This window comes from Ciconia boyciana, chromosome 9 (genome assembly GCF_034638445.1).
Source record: "Ciconia boyciana chromosome 9, ASM3463844v1, whole genome shotgun sequence".
NCBI classification, from domain to species: domain Eukaryota; kingdom Metazoa; phylum Chordata; class Aves; order Ciconiiformes; family Ciconiidae; genus Ciconia; species Ciconia boyciana.
The window spans coordinates 26756224-26779551 of record NC_132942.1 but is presented as its reverse complement, the minus strand read 5'-3'; the positions used below and the strand labels follow the sequence as shown (position 1 = coordinate 26779551).

Genomic DNA, 23328 nt, shown 5'->3' with positions numbered 1-23328 from the left:
AGCTCTACTCGCTGTCAGGCTCCATTAGGCATAACAAGATTCAGACAGATTCAAGATTAAGCAACTTTTTTATAAAATCCAATTGAGGACTTTCTTACCTTGAGGGTGCAGCAGATATTACATTAACCAGATTGTGCACACTTTCCATGCAAGAACTAAAGGCACATATATATATATATATGTGCACAGTGACTTAATTCTCTTAGGAAATAAGCGGGGCCTTTCTAGATTCCTCCCACCATAGACATCATCATCAAGCTCAGGTAATTGAGACCTTGTGGGGAAAAGGGTGTTCCTTAGCAAGGCCTTGTTTTTCCAGAAGCAATATGTGAGTGCTGTTGTCTAGCGTAGGAAGTCTGTGCAGATTATTAAGGCAGTAATAGTCACGTGGAGAGAGGGGAACAAGGTTTAAAAAGCTCCTTACTGGCTAGGCTACAGCTTCAGCTCCCAGAGAGACTGCAGTCCCAGAGTGGTGGAACCAAGGAGGAGGAATCCCCCTTCAGTCATCTTCCCCCTCCCCATAGGTACCAGAGAATGGGACAGAGACATCCCCAGTGCTACCTGGTGAGTCTGTCAGCAAGATGGCTTCAGGGGTCTGCAGCTGGGAGCAGAGGCTCTCCTTATGCCCAGATCAGAGCTTGTCCTTTATTTGCTATGGGAGAATGGGTGTGCAGGCTCACTGAAACGCAGAGGAGTGTGGGGATATCTGGGAGCTCTGCATATAACATGGTTATGTATTTGATGCATGTGGTGGCAGTGACTGATGGATGGTATGAGGAGTCAGCAGCAGTGTAGCTGCACAGGAGTGTAAAAATGTGGGTTGTACTGCATGGGCAAACAGCAAGTGTTTACAGGGTACTGTGTAATGACTGTGCACAGGGGAAGTACTTGCAGCGCATACGGCATGATGTGCCAAAAAGAATAGAGAAAATGGTCTTATGTGGTGCATTCGGAGAAGATAAGGGCAGGAAATCACAGAGTAACTGAAAGAACATATGAGCCGCATGTTCTAAGCATACAATTGCTCTGAAACAGTACAGCCACTACTCAAATACTTCACCCAGATGAGGGCTTTAGGATCCAAGTCACAGCTTGGATCTTGGAGTTTGAACCAAGAGCTTTTTGCCAAGGCAGAAAATCTGCTAATTGTCAATAGCTCTCTTACTAGCATCTTTGTAGTCTATGGCCTAAAGAGAGGAGGGGAAGATGCCAATATGCGAGCTTTAATTCTGAGTTGAGATTCTTTTTCACATTTCAAGTTTGCAGAGGAATCTAGTGTTCCTTGCGAGCTCTGACTAGCACCTCTTCATATATTACAATTATAATACCGTATTATCAGTCCTAGCAGAGTGAATAAGAACGGTAGGCTGTAACACCACCGAGAATCCTCTGTGATCTGACCTATTCTTATTGATGCCAGGCAGAAGGGGAGCTATTTAACATTGGGGAGGGGGAGCCAGTTTCTGCCTTTTGTGCTCAAATTTTATTCCCTTAACAGACACTGAACGTAGAGTTACTGCTCACAGCTGTAACAGGAAGAGCCCCTGAAAACCCCTTTCTGCAGCTGTATTTAGCCAACTTTTGGCACCAATTACTGTTGTTCTGCCAGCTAATTCTTTGCTCGTTTTACACGTAAAAGACTCAGGTCCCATTTGGAATAGCAGCAAATAAATAGTTAATGTCCTGCAAATACCTCAACCTGACAACTGAATCCTATCAGTCCCACACTTGCCAGGAAAGAAAAAGCCAGGCATCCATCAGTCCTGGCGTAGGAGTATTAGCAGTGTCCAGCTCTGCCATTCAACCTCCACCCCACCAGGTTCTGATGTCAAAAGCCAAATTCTACTGTTTAACTAAAGCCACACTAGCAGACAGCGGAAAGCTGCCTCTGTACTGCAGTTCGGCCGGGAAAGAAGGGAAGTGGGCAATCCAGATTAGCTCTACCTGTTGCCTGCTAACAGCACTTTCAGACTGCTTGACCGGGGATGTGTATTTTGCCCCGCGGGAAAGAGCAGCTCCGAGCGCCCCGTAGCCTGCGGCAGGACAAGCCCTAATTGCCTAGCTCTAAGGTGAAACTGCCGCTGCTGCACAAGGTGCAGCGCTGCCGCTGGGGCAGCGCGGGGCCGGACGGTGCGGGGCTCCGGCCGGCTCCGCTCCCCCTGGCTCAGCCGGCTCACGGCGCGGGGCGGGAGGCTCCAGCTCGGTCTCCACCGGCGGCCGGGGCAGGGGTGGCGTGCCCCAGGTGCGCCCGCGGCTCGCCAGGCTGCGGGCAGCGGCGCCGCGCCCGGCTGCCGGCCGCTCCCCCGCGGAGGAAGGGCGCGGGAAGCCCCGCTCCCCGGGGGCACCCCGGCGGGCGCGGGCGCCGCGGTCCCCCCTCTCCCGCCTCATTTGCATGGCTCTTATTACGGCCGTGCCTCGCTCCTGCCGCGCTGACACCGGCGGGCTGGAGCGCGGAGTCGCCTCCAGCGGGAAGTGCACTTCCGTTATCTGCGCTCCCACACCCCGCCTCGCCCGCTCCCCCTCCTCAGCTCGCTCTCTCTGGATGTTTAAGGCGAGGATGAACAAACAGATCCAGCCCGACCGCAAAGTGTCGGTGGTGGCCCCCTTGCCGGACCGCGCGGGGCCGCCGCCCCCGAGGAAGGACGTGGAGCTGATCCTGGTGAAGGAGCACAACGGGGTGCAGTACACCAGCAGCAGCCTCCTACCCGCCGCCCCCGCGCCGCGCTACGGCGCCCAGGACAGGGAGACCTGGGGCAAGAAGATCGACTTCCTCCTCTCCGTCATCGGCTTCGCCGTGGACCTGGCCAACGTCTGGCGATTTCCCTACCTCTGCTACAAAAATGGAGGGGGTAAGAGCACCGCTTGCGAGGTCTTTTTCCCCGGCCCCACAGCCCAAAGCCGCACCGCCGCAAGGGCGGCAGCCCCTTCTTCTTCCCGGAGTTTCAGGGGAAAAGCCCGGAGCCGAGGCTTACCCCGCTGTGCCCCCGAGCGGTGCCGAATGGCGAAGGGAGGAGCGGCGGCACTGCCGCTCTGCCCCAGCGCTCCCCCGCTCCTCCCTTCGCCATCCGGCACCGCGCGTCCCGCCGAGCGGGGCACCCGCCGCGGCTCCGGGCCCCGAGAGCACACGGGTCGCCGCTCCCCGCCGTGCCGTGCAAATCCTTCACGGCAAGGATTGCTCGCACACCCCTCGGAGTTTAACTTAGTTTTGAGCACAGGCGTATTTGCCGTCTGCTGCCACTTCAGCCTGCTTAGCACTTTTTTCGTTCGCAAAAAATAGCATCAGGAGGGAAAACAAAACAGAACAAAAACACTGGAGCAGAAAAACGGCATCTAGAAAAGTTAGCGCCGGACCACTGAAAGGTTTCTTGGGGGCGGTTTTAACGTGGGATCTCTCCCTTCCATTCTGCAGTTTGGGAGTTCTGCCCCCCTCCAAGTAGGTAGGAGACTTGTTAGAAACAAAACCTCGCCTCCTGGACAGTTTGGCTATGACAGCAGCACAATAATTACAGTTAGCTCAGATTGTCTGGCACATCTTCAGTAAGACCTTAACTCCATCGTCCCCTTTCATCTCCCTGAAATACACTGTGTTGTCAGTGATGACTCCACACTGTGATGGAGTAACACCATCTGCAAGCCGGGCAGGTGCCTGGGGTGCTTTCAAATCACACATAGGAAGAACAGACCCTGCCTAGCAGATGGAGCGCTGTTTGTGTGAACGGTGAATGATACAGACAGAAGAACTGCTAGATAGAAAGCATGTTGTGTAAGTTGTGTATGTCTTGATAATGTGGTTGCCTGGTGATAAAGGCTAGTGGTTCACACTTGTAGCATAAAATACTTGCTTCCTGTGAAAAGAGGACTGCAGAATGGGAAAATCCCTATCAACATGGAATTACACCCATCCTTGGAACTTAATAGGATACTAGAAAGGGCTGGTACTGAAACACTTGGTCTAGTTTGGTACGTCCAAAACTTCTGAGAGCAGTCAGAAAATCACTCTGCTCACCACCCAGACAGGCTGAAGAAAGTAGTTAGTACTGAAAAATAACCTCCATCCTTATTTCATTATGTCCAAAAATAATTCTAGCTATTCACACTACAGCAGCACAATGCATCATGAACCCAGCAGGCTTCCATGGTGTCGGGTGCAGGCGTAGCAGCAGCAGCATTCTTGCCACTCTACATATGTACCATTGCCAGATCTCCAGGTCATCTTGCAATTTTTAGGGAGAAAGAGATATTCCCCTTTCTCACATTGCATAAGGTGACACCCAGAGTGCTTGAACTCTTTTCTATCCTATTTTGGGTCACTTAATTTCCTAACCTGCTTCCTTTATAATTTGCTGCTAGCTCAGGCACAGGAGGTAACAGTCTGCAACTTTCTTGCATTTGTTTAGTATCCATGTATTATCTTATGTCAGTTCAGCTAGAGAAACCTGGGTCTTCATCAGCATCCTTTAATTCAAATACTTCCAAATTGCAGTGGAGAGACAGCTAACTACTGCACAACTGCAAGAGGCACCTTTCAGTGAAAAGTTTGCACCAGTTCTTCCATACCATCAAAGTGAAATCAGACCTTTACAAGCAAAGGTGGAGAGGCCCTATGCTCTCAAAGTCTATAGAATGACTGAGAACTGATTACTGATACAGAGCTTACAAACACTCTTTTACTCTGCTCTTCAATAGAGAATAAACCACAGTATGAAGCATCTCAATCAACACCTAGGATGTAATTCCCGAACATATACATAATATCACAACATCCTTTACTGGCGCTTAAAAGACTTATTTTACCATAAAATGAAAGATGGGATAATCCCAATGGTCAAAAACTAGCAACAGTGGGCTTTTCCTAAGGAGGTGTTCTCATGGAGGACATCAGCTAGCTGAGCTGGACAAAGACGCATCAGCTGTGGCTAACAGGGGGACAAACTAATTTTTACCACTTGATTGTGTTTGGCTTAAGGAAGTTTAATCATATCTAGATACTGAGATTATTTTTTCTTTTTCTATGCTGTTTGATAGAGTATGGCTATTAGCATATCAGTCATGACAATTTCCAGGATAGACCCTGCACTGAGAAGCAGGGAATGGAAATAAAGCCAGGGATTGGTTAAGAGCTCTTCCTTCTCTATACAACAATTGTCTCTATGCTATCTTAAAAATTTTCCATCCATTGCCTCCCATGTTGGACATATATATATATATACACACACACATGTATATATGTAAAAATTTCGTTTAGTAGAAACTTCTTTAAGAGATTCAGGCTCTAAAAGTACTGAGTTTCAAGCCAACTCAGTCCCTTTTCTCTATCAAACTGGGTTTGGGAGCTTGTTTGCTCTATGGGTAAATCCTCCTACAAGAGCAAAGAACATGGGGCAACGGGCAGAGCTATGGGATATTGTTGGATTTTGTTGCTATCTTTCCAGCCCTAAATCACAGATATTCTTAAATTTTATTTTTTTTTCCTCCACACTGCTACTGCAGGAGGGAACCTTTTTAGCACTAGAGCAGGTTTTGCTACCTCAAAAGAATAATCCAATGGGTTAACTGCTGGCTTATGTATCTCCATACAGAAGATGTAATAAAAATAAAGTACTAATAGACATGGAGAAAATTTAATTTCATTATCTTAGTAGTTTTGCTGGACTGCCGAGCAAGCTAAAGAGACAAAATTGGGTGGCCTTTCTATACCTGTATAGCATGCTCAGACTTGCTCTTTAAAAAGTTTTACAGTATGCTCATAATAGGGTTATAGCTTGCCTTTTGATATTTATGAAGAGCTACTAGATAAAGGAAAAAAAAAACCCAGATTCAACTTGCATTGGATGGCAAGTATAAAGTAAATCAGTGGAAGGAAAAAGGTTTCCTTTCTTCTTCCTCCTTCAGTTTCTCTTTATTCTGAAAGCCTCAGCAATTACTCAGCCTCAGCAATTTAACTAGAGCCGACTTTAGACAAAGATAGTCAAATGTGGGTTACAAACTTGTATATCTTCAACAGATTGACACAAAATAGGCAGTGAAAAGGAAGCATGTTGCAATGCCATTAAGTCCTAAGCCACTAATTTATTTTAACACTTGTTTTCAGCATAGCTTGTGCAAAAATAAATGTGCAAAAAGAAATTCTGTTATCCTTCCAAAATCTACACCCACAAAGGTTCTACAAATGCTCTTAAATGTTGAGCAACAGTGTCAAGGACATGGAAGTAGTAGAAAATGGCATCCCCCTTTACATCTGAAAAAAGTAACATGGGTGATGTGTGGACTGTTGTGTTCCTAAGACTGGCTATGATTAATTTAAGATGCCAGCAGACACTAAGGGCCTTTCCATGCTTGTAAAAATAGGTGGTTCTCAATAAAGCGTGAGAACTTACAGGAACTCAGAAGGAAAGTATAAATATACACTGTATTCCCTCATTCAAAGTTGAATTTTACAAGGACATGGATGCATATACATCCCCACCTTCTTACTAGCCAAATCCTTGATTTCTTTCTTTGATAAACTCCAGGGAAATTTCTAGATTAAAAACTAGACGTACAGGCTTTTGGGTTGGATCTTGTACAAAACTCCTGATAGTTTACTTCAGTGAGTTTTACTTACACAAGGCATACACCACCCAGTGGTAGTTATATAGACTTTTTTATGTTAGGTAACTTTGGAGACAGCACCAGTGGTGTTAACAAAAAACCCCTATTTGTCTTTTAACAAGCTCCCAGTAAAATGCTAGAGAGTAAGAAGTATCCAGCAGCACTAAAATGCTGAATGAATAGCCAGAAACATCTGTGTTTTGGGAGTAGCCTGCTGAGAGACCCCAATGGGACTTCTGCACAAAGATAGATGGCAGAATGTAACCCTTCTGTGAACAACTGTGATTTTTTGGAAACATTCTTCTGCTATAAAAAAAATAATCCCCAATCTTTAGTAAGATCTAAAAAGCTAGAGCATTTATTTTTTGTATCAGTTACCTACTTGCATAGGACTTGCCTGCCTTACAAGGGCAGAGACAGATCCAGTGGCTGCATTACAACATGAAACAGGACACAAGAAAACTTTCAGGACAGTTTAGTATGAACAGACTGGATGAGATCTTGCCCTCACTGACTTCTTGGAAACAGGATATGGCCAGTATGTGTAGTAAACTACTTTATAAGATGATAGGGAGGCTCTGAACAGATGGTAAAAGTCTGCAAGCTCTCATTAAGCAGGTAAGTCAACACTCCAGAAGGGGGAATTCTCAAACATCACCTTGTCAGTTTGGCTGATCAATAAACACCACAACTCACATGTATTTGACTGCTCCTCACAGCACAAAGGAAAAGCACTGTTTGCAGCAAATCAAATACTTTTTGTGCAGTCCATTTGTGAGAGTTTCAAGGAGCAGGGTACATCACTGGAGAAATCATAAACTACGGTCATTTCTACTGGCTATTCTCACAAGTGCTATATCCTCATTATAACTAATTTCTGGCAAGAGCCCATTTTTCCTTTTTTAAAAAGAGACTCCCTAGCTGTATGACTCTGGTGTTGATCACTTACAGACAATGTACTCAACGCAAGTCTTTATATCCAACCTTTTAAGTGCTCCCCAGTTCTGTAAGAGGCTGTGCTGAATTAAGGAATAAGAAGAGTATTAAAATTAGACTCTCATCAACTTAGGGAAAGATTTACCCTGATATTTGGATTACATCTAAAATTTTACTGATGCCAAATGAAGTTGCGTAATGCCTAGTATGATTAACTGATGTGCTCACAGTGGGGGAGGATGATGCTCACTCTTAGTTAACAAAGCTATTGTAGTTTTTGTACAAGATACTTTTAGTATTCATTTAGTAATGTTCATTTTTGTTTCATTTTCCTGCATAGTCATAGGCAAAATTAGTACTTCCCATTGAAATTTGTGGAAAAAGAATTTACTGCCATGAAGTACTTTTTTTGTGAGCCAAAGTATTTGCAAGGTCAGTCATGTTCCGACTACTCATTAGGAAACATGTAAGTGTCAGATTAATCACTGGACACTTAGTGTATCATAAGAATCAGATTAAGCTTTTCATGAATTTACAAATAGCTGCAGATAAATATTTTAACAGTTCTCTAGCTATCATAATATACACTTTTAATCTCTTCTGAAGCATTATTTTTTAAGTGTTTTTAGACCACAATATTTCTAGAAGAAATTGTTTGCTTCAAAGAACAGTTTGCCAGCAATCAATACACTTTAGAACAGAAGCATCTTACAATTTATCCTAATGCTCTCTTTCCTATTCATACTTCCATTAGCTGTAATGCAGGACTGAGCAATCCACAGCACAGGTACCAAAAACAGCATACAACCAAAGCCGAACATCCCCAACCAGGGCCAGCACAAAGCCAGGAGCCAAGAGCTGTTGCACATTGAGAATAACACCTATGAAAGTATTACCTCCCACAGAGCTGTGAGCCTGGCTAGCGCATAGCTTCACCAAAAGCAAGCTTTGATGCTGACCAGCAGCACCTTGCCTTTCTACTAGGCTCTACCCCCTGCATTTTGCCAAGTGTCTGCCACCAAATTTAATCACTATTTTGAGAAAGAATATAATCTGGCACTTTACACTTCAAAGGTGTATGCTTCAAACCTTTGCCTTGTAATATCAGGTTTTACATTCCAAAATAGCATTGATGATGATAATAATAAATCAACTTTGAAGTAATCTCACTGCAAAGCCTACGCCAAGAGTTTGACTCATCAATCAATCAAAGCTCAGATGCAAATCTAGTGATTTTGGTTTCCTAATAAGGGTTCTTCAATTCCCGTTAGCACATCGAACCAGTGACCTCAGATAGGTTAAACTGTTATGCTGATCTCCACACTGTGGCCATGAGCGTTGGGCTCCCGGGCGTCGTGTGACACTGGGGACAATGTTCAGTTGTGTGGTGTGACAGTACCTCCTTCTCCACAGCTGGATTCAGTGGCCAGCTCACAGTTGCTCTCCTCCCCTTCCCACATGGCTTCATCACTTCTCTTTCCTTTCTTGATCAGCCACTAATCATCTGGTGTATACAGAGCATAGATTCACCTAGGCTCACCAGCACTCTAGCTCACATGCCAGTTGCCAGCTGCTTCTCTGAAATTCCCTGTTCTCCTCTGCATGTCTTGTTGGCTCCACAAAGTAAATCTTCAGAACTGTAATGTCTGCAGGGTTATAAGCTACTATGTCATGCACCTACTACATATGAAGCATTATGAATAGTTGATAAGGAAGAACTGAATCTTTCTCACCCAAATCAATCATCAATTCTAGAATTCTAGTTTCTGAGTCTGGGGTAAGATACCATGAAACAGTGTGTAAGTGGTACACTATATGGACTCTCAGCTAAATACCTGGCTGAGCGGAAAAGTTGTTTGTCCCTGAACAATTCTAGAAACCCTTAGATTGACAATTTTACAAAAGTTCTAGAGATAATACAAGCATACAAAGGTTCTAGACAAGATTCATAGGATTTAGCTTGATGTTACACTTTAAGAGGATCATCCTGTGATTAATGTGGGGCAAGCATTCAGAACTGATCTAAGGGGTGCTCCAATCAATCACCAAAACTGGTTTTCCACCTTTGCTTCTCCGCATTACCAAGACAATTTAAAAAGCTGGTGTGAACCAAATGAGCTGTTCTGACAAAATGGAAGATACCTCTTTCTAAGCACGCCGAATGAACACATTTTGATTACCACTCAGAAGCATTTTATTCTAAAATAAGAGGCAGAAAAGACATCAAGTAGTAAACTTAGTTCAGTTGTTTGGAAATTTAAAATCTCTGCTTAAGGTCTTCCTCCCTGCACTCCCCCTGCCTTCATTCCTGTATGCCCTTCTCAATTCTGCCAAGAAACTGAAGTACTGAAATATCCCTAGAAAACCATTCCAATAGGATATATATCCCTCCTGGACAAGTAAATTCTGCAAGTCACATTAGGAAGCCGCCTGTGTTCATATTAACACCTATTAAAACAGATAAAGGAGTTTCTTATAGTTTGGCTAGGGATCTCAGGTTTTGGATACTCATTCAAGCTGAAATAACAGGCATTTAAGCTTCATCTGTTTCTAGTCTGTTTTCTCAATAGCAACTTTTTAAGCTCTTTATTAAATTCGCTGGGAGCAATGGAAAATAGAAAGGCCATATTAGGAGTGTAGCAGCCAACAGCCCTTCTTTACTGAAGAAACCAAAATATCTCTAAGGAGACTGAGACATGGTCTACATGGTTTGGGGGCAGAATTTCCCTTTTATCTTTTTGCAAAATATCACAAACCTGTCTGTCAGTTCAGTGAATATGTGAATACAGCTCCACCAGTCTAAAGATGTTGTTTCAAGACAGATACTTTCCTCCCTGTACTTAGACCAATACGAAACAGAATGCTAATACAACGACTTACACATAAGATTAAGGGAACATACAGCTTTAGTGAGTGTTTAGATATGCTGTGAGGGAAATTATGATTAAAATCAGTCCACAAATTACTGAACCTCTTGCTGTGAATTAAAATGGAAACAAATGGTTTAAAGAATTTTGAGCAGTTCTGAGGAGCAACATCAAATAGCTCATGCCTTCATTTTTGCTATGTCTAATGGGAAGCACATCAGCAATTCCCAGTTCTAAAGCCTTTGTCCCAGGTTAACCAAATGATTAAATAATTAAGAACTGCAGTATGGCTCTCTGATATCAGTTTGCACTGTAAACTCCATAGCATTTACATACATTATAATTATTAGATTATGTTGTACCTAACTGCTCTCAGGACTACTACAAAATAATAAACCATAACCAAGTACATTTTATACTTAGAGATATATTTATATTAAAATATTGTAATTCAGGAGGCAGGAGACAAATTTAAATGGAGTGTCTTTGTCATACAATTCTAGATCTTTCGGTACTACCTTGCTCTTAGTACTTTCCATTCTCTCTGTATATATCCTTCATATAGACCATACAAAACCATGACAATGGATTTGGGGGAATCTTGCAACTAACTCTTGACTTTTTTACTTGAATTGTGACAACAAGACATTATTATTATTATTATTATTATTATTATTATTATTATTATTATTATTATTATTATTAAAGTTGAAATAAGTTGTATTCAGGATAAGTCCACTGCCCCAATCCAGTTTCAATGAAGAGTCTGTAAAGATTCCAGGAATATCACACTGATTATAAACCTTCAGTTTCCCTTCCTCAGGGCATTTGGAGACAAAGGATTATTGTTAGTAGCCTATTACCCATGTCTTGACAACCTGTAATTCCCTCCTCCAACTACAACTCCTTAATCTTCCTCTTTCCTTTTCCCTGCCTCCGAGTTAAGTCTTGAACCTTTCATGGCCAGATTTCATCCTAATTGTGTAGATCTTATGCACTGCTGCCAAGTCAGAATAGTTTCAAATAAAAGGCTTTACTGACACTAAAAACTTGACTTCCTAAAGATGGATATCTGAGCCCTTCAGGAAATCAGCACCAAAAGTGCCTAGACCCCCAGTAATGCTGGACAATCCCTGTTCTCGTGGAAATTCTGGAGAGGTAACTAACTGTAGTATAATTCAGCATCTTAACTACTGTAAAGATTTAACATACTTAATTTTAGCTGTACAGACTTTGAAACCTTTAATCCATAAAGAAGGGGGAAGGAGGTGGGGGGAATGGAAGGGAAACAGTTAAGTTCCTTGTGTTGTGGCTTATTATTCTTCACAAAGACCACAGGAAAGAACCTCTAAACTACTTACCAAAGCTATCCTTTGTTTTATTTTCACTCTTCCTTCTCCTTTCCCCTGTTCTCTATTTAAACAAGTTTTGCAATCTCTCTCCTGAAGCATGACAAAGGTGACAGCTCAGTACACCACTTTGAGAACTAGGGTCTACCATTCAGAAACTGTCAGCAGCGACGTCTGGCTATGTAAGCCACATACTTCTTTATACTCATATTCATCCCAAGCACACTACCAACTTTCCAGTGCACGGAATTCCATGATAACATATTACTAAACAAAACTCGGACAGGATTGGGCAGGCCGTTGTCTTTTGCCAGTCCATAAATGTTTTTTATGACTAGCATTCTGATTGCTGGTATGCAGTAAGACAAGCTGCCCTTATTATACAATAAGCCTTTTTATAGAAGATGGTAATTTTTCCAGTGCTCCTACTCTTTAAGGCTTTATGAGCACAACCAGTCACTTCCAAAAGCACAAGTGATTGCAGAAGCTGTGCTCTTAATGTAGGTATTAACTGGTTGTTATTGTTTGGCTATTACTATTGTTTAAGAATATACACTAATTTAAGTGACCAAAATAGGATCTGACACTCCCAGACCAGTGGTGTTAGACTACACAAATATAAAGCCTTTCTTGGACCACTTTGTTATAAACTGCTTCCCTAGAACAAACCCAGTATCAGAAGAGCAGTACTGGTTTGGTCCCTCCCCACTGAAGTACACAAGAGTTGTGATTTCAACAGCACAAGAATATTACTCCTTTACAGTCTTTATTTCAGAGCTGGAGAAAAATATTGCATGATTTCCAAGCACTGCAATTAGTGACAGAGTAAGTAAAAAGCCATGTCTTGCTATAGCACTCTTGTTAGTTTGAGAAACAGCTTTTGTGGCATTGATGTACAGGAAGGATTGTGGCTGGGTAATTGCATAGCATTCATCTTTACTGAAGTCTGCAGAACTGTGGGAAGCTGCTGATTTTCTGGCCCACCGGCAGCATGGAGGAATACACCCTATCTGATTGCCTCACTGACCATACAAACAAGCTGTTACCATGGGCTTAGTGTATGTACTGAAAAAAGCAGCTGACTATTGCGTATCTTATTTTTTGCTAGCTATTTATAATTTATTCGGCACCTCTGAACTATGTGTACAGAATAGCACTCTTCACTGATTTAACTTTTATTTCTCTTTCTCTTTTTCTGTTCTGTAATCAAATACCTCTTGCAATGTCTGTCCTGAAGCATACCAAAAGTGACAACACATCACTTGCCCTTAAGATCTGTATCTCGAGGAAAAGTATGATACTGATTCCAGCCAAATTCCAGTTTAATAAAAAAAAGGGGAGAGGCTGGACTTTTTCTGACACACCACTATACAGAGTAGAATAACGGAAAACTTTTTTCAGACCACAAGGTGGAGCAGTAGATCCTTATAGATCTTAGTAGATTCTAACTTGATAATTAATGTAATGGCAACCTACTGCATTTATAGAAAAAACAAATTATTGGAGGACCTAACTGGCTCATGACTTTCAAATACAGAGCTGCCCAGTAATAGCAATGATTGTTCCCAAGCAGACCCTTCTTGGATTTCCTGATTCATTTCATTTATTAGGACGTTATAGGAGTGGCAGCTTTTAGTGATGCCAAATTCACATTGAGGAGCTCACTTGTCAGCATGGCCACAATGACAGCAAGGAGACAATCCATTGATAACAAGATGTTACCCCCTGATGAGCATCATGCACATCATGCACATCATTTAAATGCATGATGTGCATTTAAAAGATGCACATCATCTTTTAAATGAGTGCAACATTAAAATGGAGATACAGTCCCTTCCTCCCAAGGAATGATACAGGAGGAAATAATTTCTCAAATACTAAGTTTAGGAGGTTGTTCTCTGCAGTCCTCTCAAAAGATTTACCTTTGGAAAACAAACAAGCTCCACACAAACTTTCACTACCATTCTACAATAAAGAGCCATGCTTTTTTTTTTTTTCTTCAATGTTAATGTAATCCACCTTCCAGCAGGTCTCAGCGCCTTGCCTTCTTGGCAGAAGCATCATTATTTCACAACACCAGTAACAGAAAGCAAGGAGTTTCAGTGAGCAAGAACAATTAAGTATATTGGACTAACTATGATATTAGAAAGTTCAAGGCCAAGTGTTATCAAAACATCAAGTTCACAGCTTAGAAGCTACTCAAAAGTATCTTTGCTACATGACTCTTTATTAGCATGCAGGACTGTATCTGGCTACTGATGTCCAATAAGACTGACGCTAGAAGAAAGCTCAAAAGCTCATGCCCCCAACTGAGGGGTGATGATAGCTTTACATAGACATCTTATAAATAAGATTTATCACAGAACTAAGGAATAGCTTGTGCTGTGCAGTGCTTTTGTCTCCTCTGAAATGCAGATGTGTCAATGAGATCATGAGGCAGGTGTTGGTTAGACCAGAGACACTCCAGGATTTTGTTTTGGGGAAGAGTTTGATCATTTGCTCCTTTTCTGCAGTTTGTTTCTCACTTATGTATGGCTCTACAGCCTTAGTTAAAATCAATAGATTCGTAAACCACAAGGGAGAAATCCTGACCCAGCTGAAGTCAATGGGTGGTTTTTTTCCATTGACGTCACCAGAGCCAGGATTTCAACCCAAACAACAGACGTCTCTCTCTTAAGGACTCCTAAGTAGACAGAATTTCCAGACTAAGAATTATGTGAGAAGAAAAACAGAGTAAAGTAATAAAAAACTATTCAGACTAAACTGATATAGAAGACTTCCACTGACTAATAACTGATCTTCACTCAGTGCAATAGCTCAGTACTTTACCTAATAAGCAAAATGTCAGAACTTACATAGGTGATGGTCATTAGTACACAAAATGAATTTACTCTGTGCGAGTTGGACTATGACCTCAGCATTCTCCTATGTAGGGCTCAAGGAATAAAAAAAAGTACTATTTTAAGAAGTGCTTTTTAGTCTCACAGTTTCATAGACACAAATGATTAGGCAAGAATCTCTTTCTAGCTCTCAAGCCTAAAGAGAAAAGCTGGGAAATACAAAGCAAGTACAAGACTAAAAGCCAGCAGGCAAATAAAAGGATTGGACTACAAGATCTTAAATTTTAAGACATTTTACATTATTCTGGGGCCTAAGCCATGGTTTTTGAACTTTTGAAATTGGTCGTTGTAGGAATATAGCTGGCATTGGTTACTCTCTCTCCCGTGACTCTTTCCTAAAAGAAAGTGACAGAAAACAGTTACCAGGCTATTCCTAAATTGCAGGTTAATCCTTCATTGATGCATACAGAGGCTGACAGTAAAATCGCTGTCTCTAACCCTAAAATAAGAGATTTGGAGATCTTCAAGATCACCTACATTTTTCCTTCTACATATGGTTTGCAGACATGAGATATTATGTGTTTAAAAGCTGTTTAGAAATATGAAAAAAACCATAGCTGCGTGATAAGTTGAAAACACCAAGCTCAGCCACACTGATTTATCATAAGGTCTGAGTAATCAGTGAACAAAATCGCCCCACAATCTGCCCTAGCCAAAGTTTGCACTGTGATGAAACAAGAAGGATTTTGCTTCAAACTGTTAATAAGCCTCTGCTTCATCTTGGCAGTGAGCTATGATGGGCCCTGAGGTCATTTTCACATTCTTCTGTGGCATTTCAAGCTAGGAGGCCCTGTGCAGAATGACAGTGATAAGGTATGTACTGGACAGCTTGGACTGAGGGGCAAATTTACTTCATTGCTTGAAACCTATTAGGAAAATAGTCCACTAAAGAACAAACATAAAGCTCAGGGTTCAAACTTAAATAAAACTTTTGTCTGATTAATTCCCACAGGAGAGGGATAGTAGTCAGACAGAAAATGAAGGAAGGGTGTTGCTAGCCAGTACAGCTAGATTGATACAGCACTGCTGTGGTTTCATACTGGTCTAGGTGAGACTCAGTTTACCCTTTGGAGCAAGGGAACATCAAGATAAGTAGTTCCTACAGTCCTCCTGTTGCAGGGATGCTACTGAAAAGTTTCGTTTTGTGCCCACAATGCCCAGATTCTCAGAGACCCTACCTGATGGCTCTGCATTGCATACAGAATATAACCAGCACTACTCTAGGCCAAATACAGATTTTTTCCAAATGGAAAAGGTTTCTGTGAAGAATGCCGTGACAGTTTTTGTGAAATTCTTGTGTTCAGTGCTAATAGAAAGGTACAAAGTAAAGAAGCCACAGCCATTTGGAAGCTACCCTTGCCCAGACCTTCCAAAATTTTAGCACAATCCAATAGCAACTATAATCTTTGAGAAGCATACAGCGTTTTGCACTGTTCTAAGCAATTATGCAGCAGTAGCCATCACTGTAGTGGTAAATTTGCCAAAATCGTTGCTAACAGCATCACACACAGCCATTGAAGTTTACAAATAAATTAAATTGATGCAACATTTGTATTATATAAAAGAATATTATTTATGACTAGATAGCATACTAACCATTTCAAAATATGTGTGAAATCTGTACTTTGTAGTTTATATAGCACATCTAAGAAATACAGAGGTACCAGAAAATGGCACATAAAGAATACTTCGCAGTAGTGTTGACAGAAAACATAGGTGGGTTGTAATAAAACATGGAGAATGGCTTTATAGTGTACGTAACTTTTTGTCTTCTACTTTAAAGCCCTGTATAAACATGCATTATATGTAGGTTACAGTATAGTTATTCTGCTGCCTTTAGTGGCATCAGAAAGAACATTCATCCTGAAGGCTTCATTTATAATGACTGAGAGTAAAGGTTACATTTACTAGAATTCTCATAGATAGGAACGTATAACTGTCTCATACTTCTGTGATAGAACATAACCCTTTATTGATAGGAAGTCTTTTAAGAGGATTCTGTTGTGCAAGAGTTTGTAAAGATTAAGATAGTACAGAAAGTATTACACTATTACAAATAAATCTCTAGTAAAGCCTGGAAAGAAAAGGAATGTTTTGCTTTGGTCACCGAGTCCAAAAATTGGGCTTACAACTTAAAATTGGATTAATCACTAAATGGTAAGGCAAGTTTTAAGTGTACCTCAGAGTGTTTATACTTGATTCTTCTCTAGCAGAATTTCAAGGCATTTACCTCCTATTGGTTTGTACATTAATCCTCTTGAAAGCTGCCTGGCACTTGTCTAGAGCTGATTTAAGATGTCTTAAGCACTTTGTTTTACCCTGGCACAGTTATGAATCCCATGCTGCCTAAAATGGGTACTGCGTCCTCTCCAGAGGGTGCTTAACTTTGGGGCTGTTTTTTATTTTGATAACTTGCAAAAGAAAAGCAGTCTTTAAGAGGAACACCCTCCCTCTGAGATTGTGTGGTGAACCAGAAATTGCACTGTTACATGTACAGAACAAAGCACATTTAACATGCCTTGTTTCACTGTGTACATTAGCTACTACTGTGGCTCTAATTAGCTCTGCCAGGGCAATTGTATCACCTCGTATTAGGCACCCAACGCAGGTGGCATAACTAGGAGGTGAGTCTCCCCATGTATACCCTGTACAACGTGCACAGGACAGCAAGCAGCTCCCACAAGGGCAATCCTGAGAACGTTAGAAAGAGTAGAAAGACCAAAGTAAGGACTAATGCTGCCTAAATGAGGGGCTGAAATCCAGAGGATTCATCCCAGGCTCTTTTCTAGTAAGGTGGAGGAACATCTCAGGGATATAAACTTGGCATTCTTGAAGCATCAAATGCACAGCTGAGAAAGTGGGTAACATAACTTAATGTGGGTACAAAAAGTGCCCACGTAACTCTTCAACCTGCCAATATATGAACCTGCTACACCAAGACATTCTGTAAGGTGGGAATTTTAGACAGAAAAGCAGGAATCTGTCTGTGTAAGGAATTACACTGTAATTCATTAGTTCAGTTCACTCAGTCTCTTCAGATTATAAAAAGAAGGCTGAAACACTTGATTGCAGCGCTTAAGCATCTTCACAGGAGGCAAATAGAAAGTATTGCTGGGTATTTTAATTTATCAGGGAAAGGACTGCCATAATCAAATGTCAGATATATTGAAATTAGAAACAATTATTTTTTTTAAAAAAATATTTTTTATAATACCAAAGTTATTAACCTGTGAAATAAACTACCAAAAAAGCAAGGGATCTGTGTGGTATCTTCAAATCAGGATTGTATGTTTTTCTGTCTGAAACTCTGGTTTATGTTAGACAGGAAGTTAGATCAAAGTATCTAACAATCTGTTCTGGCATCAAAATCAGATGGATCCATGAATTTTGAAAACACTCATTCTAGTTTACAGCTGACTGAGACAAAAGAAACACAAATGAACATACAAGTTCTTTGAGAAGGGAGAGAAAACTATGACTAACAGTCTGTATCCAAACCGAAGTAAAACTTTAGGTGCCAAAATCTCCCTGGCACCAAGCAGGGACTTCCCTACGCTTAAGAGACAACTACAGCTCATGAAGTAGTATTTCCTGTCATGTACATGAGTATATTCTGTACATCACAGAAAATAGTTTTTCAGTACACACATTTCAAGGAAAACTTATCACATGAGGTTTTGTTATTATGGATTTTCTAGTGCTGGAATCCAGCAAAACCTGCTTTATCTTGATCCACAAGCTCACAGCAAATAGCTTCTGATGTCCTCATTCAAAAACATTTTTAGCCATGGATGTTCGGCCACCAATAAATCAGGGTACATTTTGACAGACGCTTGATTTTGTACATCTCAAGTACAGCCTACACGTTAGATGAGTGGTTTTGTTGATATGCAATTGCAGGTGAATATATCCTTGTATCACCCCTAATAATTGCAAGGTTGGGGAAAAAACACGAATAGAACATTCCTATTAATAAAATGATAGAATAATATTTTTTCCTCTTAATTTAGCATCTCTTAAGCTTCCAGTCATATCTATTGTGAAGCAGCAGCATTCTCCAGCTAGGCATCTGCATGCTGACCCAGCAGTCCAGTACTACACACTTCCCCTGACCAGCCCCTTCTGAAGAGCTTGTGAACTAGAAAGTTTGCTGTTTTGTTCCCAACAGTGTTAGCTGTTCCAGGAAAAGATACTACCACTCCTACAAACCCTGTCCTATTGCACATTAGTAATAGGGATTTCATAAATCACATAACAAAACAGTCTACAGGCTGGCTCCACATTCCAGCTCACTTACTTACTCTCTCTTTTCTTATTTAAACCAGCCAGGTAGTTAAAAAAGAAAAGGGCACAAAATCAACAAGATGGATTTGGGCAGGAACGTTAGTAGCTAGACCTTCACATTGTTACAAACTCCAGGTTATTTACTTACCAAACTACTGTCAAAACTCACCTTGATGCCAATTCATTTATTTAGAAACAAAGGGGCCAGCTCCAGTAGTACCTCTGCTATAAGGAGACACGATGTATAAACAAAAGCTATCACTGCAACGTTGTAAAGCAGATTTTTGGACTTTCTACAGTCACACTCATGGCAGAAGATGGAATGGCTTAATTTCCTAAGCTAGCAGCAGTGATAGTGTTGTGAAGGTCAGCAGCAGGAACCTCCCGCAAAGCTCCAGAGTTCCCACTACCACACTGGCCATCTTGGACCAACCTGATTTATATTCTCTCAAACCCACCATGTCTCTTTATTTATTCTTTAATTTCCTATCAAACAACATAGGCCAGGGTTCTGTTCTTGTATGTTCCTGCGATTATCTTTAAACTACAGACTGCTGTAACTGTGATCATTTCATTAATTTATGTAAATAGGACCTTAGCCAATGACTTGGGTATTATTTATGAATGAATCATGCTGCTCTGAGTGGCTGGGTATATTTAACTTTCATTAATTTGTTCAAAATAGCTACTAATGGGTTTCTTTAGCTCATTACTCTTGTAACAAAAAGCCAAAGAGATGACTGGGTTTGCATGGAAGGGCTTGGGTAACCTTTTCTGTTACAACCCAGTGACCAGCTTATAAATACACTGCACTTCAAGTCACTTCAAGTGACTTCAAGGCAGTAGCAGGTTAACAGCTCAAGACAAAAAACGCAGGCTTCAGTTGGCATCAGCCCATGAACAGCACTGAACCGTTTCTGGAAACTATTTGTTTTCACTTTCTTTTGAGTTAAAGAAATGCTGTTAAAATTGGAATTCTGGAAAAAGTGAAGGCTCTGAGCCCAAATTGAGAGTAGAAATATAAATAGGTTCAAATCTAGCAACAGTTTGTTAGAGGGAATAGCTAAATATAAGGGCTTCAAAAGAAACATGTCACTCACCATGGTATAGCTCCACTGGTTTTATGATTCAAAAATACTTTCCATGAAAAAGGTTGCATACTTGGAAGATTTTATTGCATACTTGGAGGATTTTATATGTGCGAAGTGCTGCTGAAGTTTTTATAGTTTGTCATGCGATCTGATTTGCAGAAAAATGTTATTTTTGACTACTATAATCTATTGCTGGCTGGGCTCAACATCATTATACAGCTGCTGTTAAAATAATCATTTTGGCTTTGACACTGAGGTTACATCATGCTCCTTTGTATCTCTGACTTCTCTTTGCTGTACCATGCAAACCCTTATTGCTTTTAATCTCAGGTCAGTAAAGGTCTACCCTTCCCCCCCTTCTTCCCAGGAGTCAGCAGCAGGCTCAAGCTCGCCTCCTTCAGAGGTGCTCTCGGTGGCTGTGCAAGCCAGCTGGTAACTAGTCTGCTGAAGAGCCAGAACTAACATTCATGTACTAACAAATGCCTGCCTTTCCGATTACCTAGTTTTTCTACCTATGGTGATCTTGTACAATCTAGATTTCAAGATCTCTGCATCGGGGACTTCCTTTTTCATTCACAAGAGTCTGCACAGGTTAGAGTTTCCACCCATTTTCCTCATGGTCTGAGCAAACGTACTGCATTCTATCAACTGTTTGCTGATATTGTTTGAAGAACTATTTATTCTGTATGAAAAAACCAAGCAGTGTTGATCAGATACAGAGATTAGCTTCTATTTCAATTCACTAATTGGAAGATCTTTGTTTTTAGACTCTTTTCCTGCACAAATACTGAAAGCACTCCTATCTGAAAATATACTGCAATATTTGCTCAAAGTTTGTTGTTTTAGCAGACATCCCTGCCAGTTAACATTTTGACTAGAATAACCATGGTAACAAACGCAGAAGGCTAATGAGCACAAATAGTTCAAAGTTGTTTCAACTACCCCTGTCCTGGCCTGCTTCTTGTGTGTGCATCAACAAATCCTTTTAGGATAACACCAGCTGTTTAAATGACCTTTTTTCAGTCATTAGTAAATTAATGCTTCTTTCTTTCTGGTATTTAAAAGCAAGATGAGACCTCCCTGTAGGACTGAGAGGAGCATTTAGAGCTGTATTCCTCTCTGCTTCCCACCCGCTAGGATGCTGTGAATGATGAACAGAGGGAGGAGACACTTTTTGCATGGATTCTGTTATACCAAAATTAAGAAGTTGTTTTGGCACTGAACACAGGAATGCAAAGCCTGTCTTGTATTTTGTCCTTCATTAATTAAATGTAATAGTTTTTTTAAAAAAACTTCTGTGTAAGTTTCCACTTGAAGTTTCACACAGATGGGTTGTGTAGAAGCTAAGGGTTTGACCTAATCTAGTTTTTTAATCTAGACACAAGGCTGTCTTAAGTCCATGTATACACTGGTACCTTAAGGGATGTATATGGATCTCATGAAATCTGTTAAGGGAGAGATGCAGCAATTCGCAACAGCCCAAGGCCAACCTGTGGCTTTTGGGCTGCATGTGACTCAGTAGCAAGTCAAGTATGGCTCTTATGCCAGGGCTGTATTATAGATGTTAATTACTTCAGATTTCTATCTGTAAAGGGAAATTAGGAACCATTCGGGATTGCTGAGACCAGTATTGCCTTGTGGGATGCAGCTGTGTGCTCAGCCCCATCCCATCACGCAGTGGGGGAGTGGAATCCCCTTGAGTGCTATCAGTATGTTACTGCCAATGCAGCAATCCTACAGATTGCATTCCCTCAGCTCTCTGAGGTAGGTAGATCTTGGCAAGCTAGTCTGAAGTGTTAGCCAAACTGTGTGCTCCCTAAGAGTTCAGCTGTCTGGGCTATACAAATCTGACTGGCCCCTTGGATTCATGCAATTAAAGCACAGCAGTTTCTGTGGCCAGTGGCACAGGTGGGAGTGACACAGCTGGCATCATGTCACTCTTACTAACACATTTTGACTTCATAGACCAGGTAGGTATTAACAGCGAGGCTGCTCTTTCAGAGAAGTCTGGTATGATGCTCAAATTCACACCAGTGAACCTAAAGCAAGAGGCCCACCAGGATGCTGGTTTGCCTCCTCCCTGGCCCACAGGATGTTAGAATCACACACATGCAGGATGGTATTAAGTCTCCTTCCAAACAACACCCCTTGTTCATAAGATACTGTACAACAAACCAGTCCTATAATGGAGCCCCTGTGCAATCACAGAGTGAGGCTGATCACATATCACACATATGCTGTTTATAAGTATTTGCACACCATTCTAGTTTGCAGCAATTTGAATGATACTTTGACCATCATTTATTTTCTGCTGAAGTGCCCATGATCTCGGAAAGGGTTCAGTGGACACCATGAAGTTTGATTCTGGATATTGGCTAGGAAGAGAAGAGCAAATATCAAGATATTGACAAAATACCTGACATGGTGGTATTTTTTACTGAATCAGAAGCTGCTAAACAAGAAGTTTCCAGAAGTCTCCAAAACATTGTCAACTTAATGTGACTAAGCACCCTTACTTTGATATTTATCTCAATTTCAAAATACTTCAATCATTTAGTTACCTGAAAAGTAACCCAGCTATGAAACCCTGCCATGCTGTGTAACTGCTCTTTGCTGAAAATTACACCACACTTTATTAATCCCTTGCGGGGGCAGGGCGGGGGAAGAAAAAAAAAAAAGAAACCTCCTTTAACTAAAGCCTGGAATGACTCGCAGCTAAATAGATGATGCTTAAGCAAGTGTGCCTAAGTACAGTACACTTCACAGTTCATCATGGTGTTAGTCATACTTAGAAAACATATATTTTAAACTAGCATTTAATATATATGTCCATTACACATCTCCAGGATTCATTTTCTCAAACACAAATTTCCCTATTCAATTTGTCGCATCATGTTTTCCACAGTCTCTTGCCATTAATCAAACAGCACTCTGCAAACTCCGCACTTCCCAAATACAAGCTAGGTTTGTGAGTCAGCTCCACACACCGTAATACTATTGAAGCAAGACAAGTATGGCACTTCAAAGGCTGTCACTTACAAGAAATCTGACAGTAAAACCATCTAAAATAATTTTTCTAGATACTAGATATAGTGAAAGCAGCATGTAGTATCCCAGATTGATTTAGCTGAGTATGTTTCAACATTGAACAGAGCTCAGAACTGCAGGGTATCAAGTATTTGTTGAATACAAATATTTTTCTCTCTACAATATTCAAACATATGACAGTTCAACATGACAATCATAGAAAGCAGCTTATGAACAACACTGAAATATTATTAAAACATGTATCACTAGTACTGTAGTAGCT

At 41.2% G+C, this 23328-nt stretch overlaps 1 protein-coding gene across 2 annotated transcripts in view; it reads left to right on the top strand.

Annotated features, from left to right (window-relative positions):
* Nucleotides 1-534: 534 nt before the first annotated feature.
* SLC6A2 (solute carrier family 6 member 2) overlaps nucleotides 535-23328 on the top strand; it is a 73771-nt gene continuing 50977 nt past the window's right edge. The window contains exons 1-2 of one of the 2 annotated variants that reach the window (XM_072872475.1): nucleotides 535-564; nucleotides 2552-2849. In XM_072872475.1, the coding sequence (XP_072728576.1) occupies nucleotides 535-564; nucleotides 2552-2849 (328 nt within the window). Of the gene's footprint in view, nucleotides 565-2392; nucleotides 2850-23328 lie in introns of those variants that run through there. The other variant, XM_072872474.1, reaches the window with a different exon arrangement.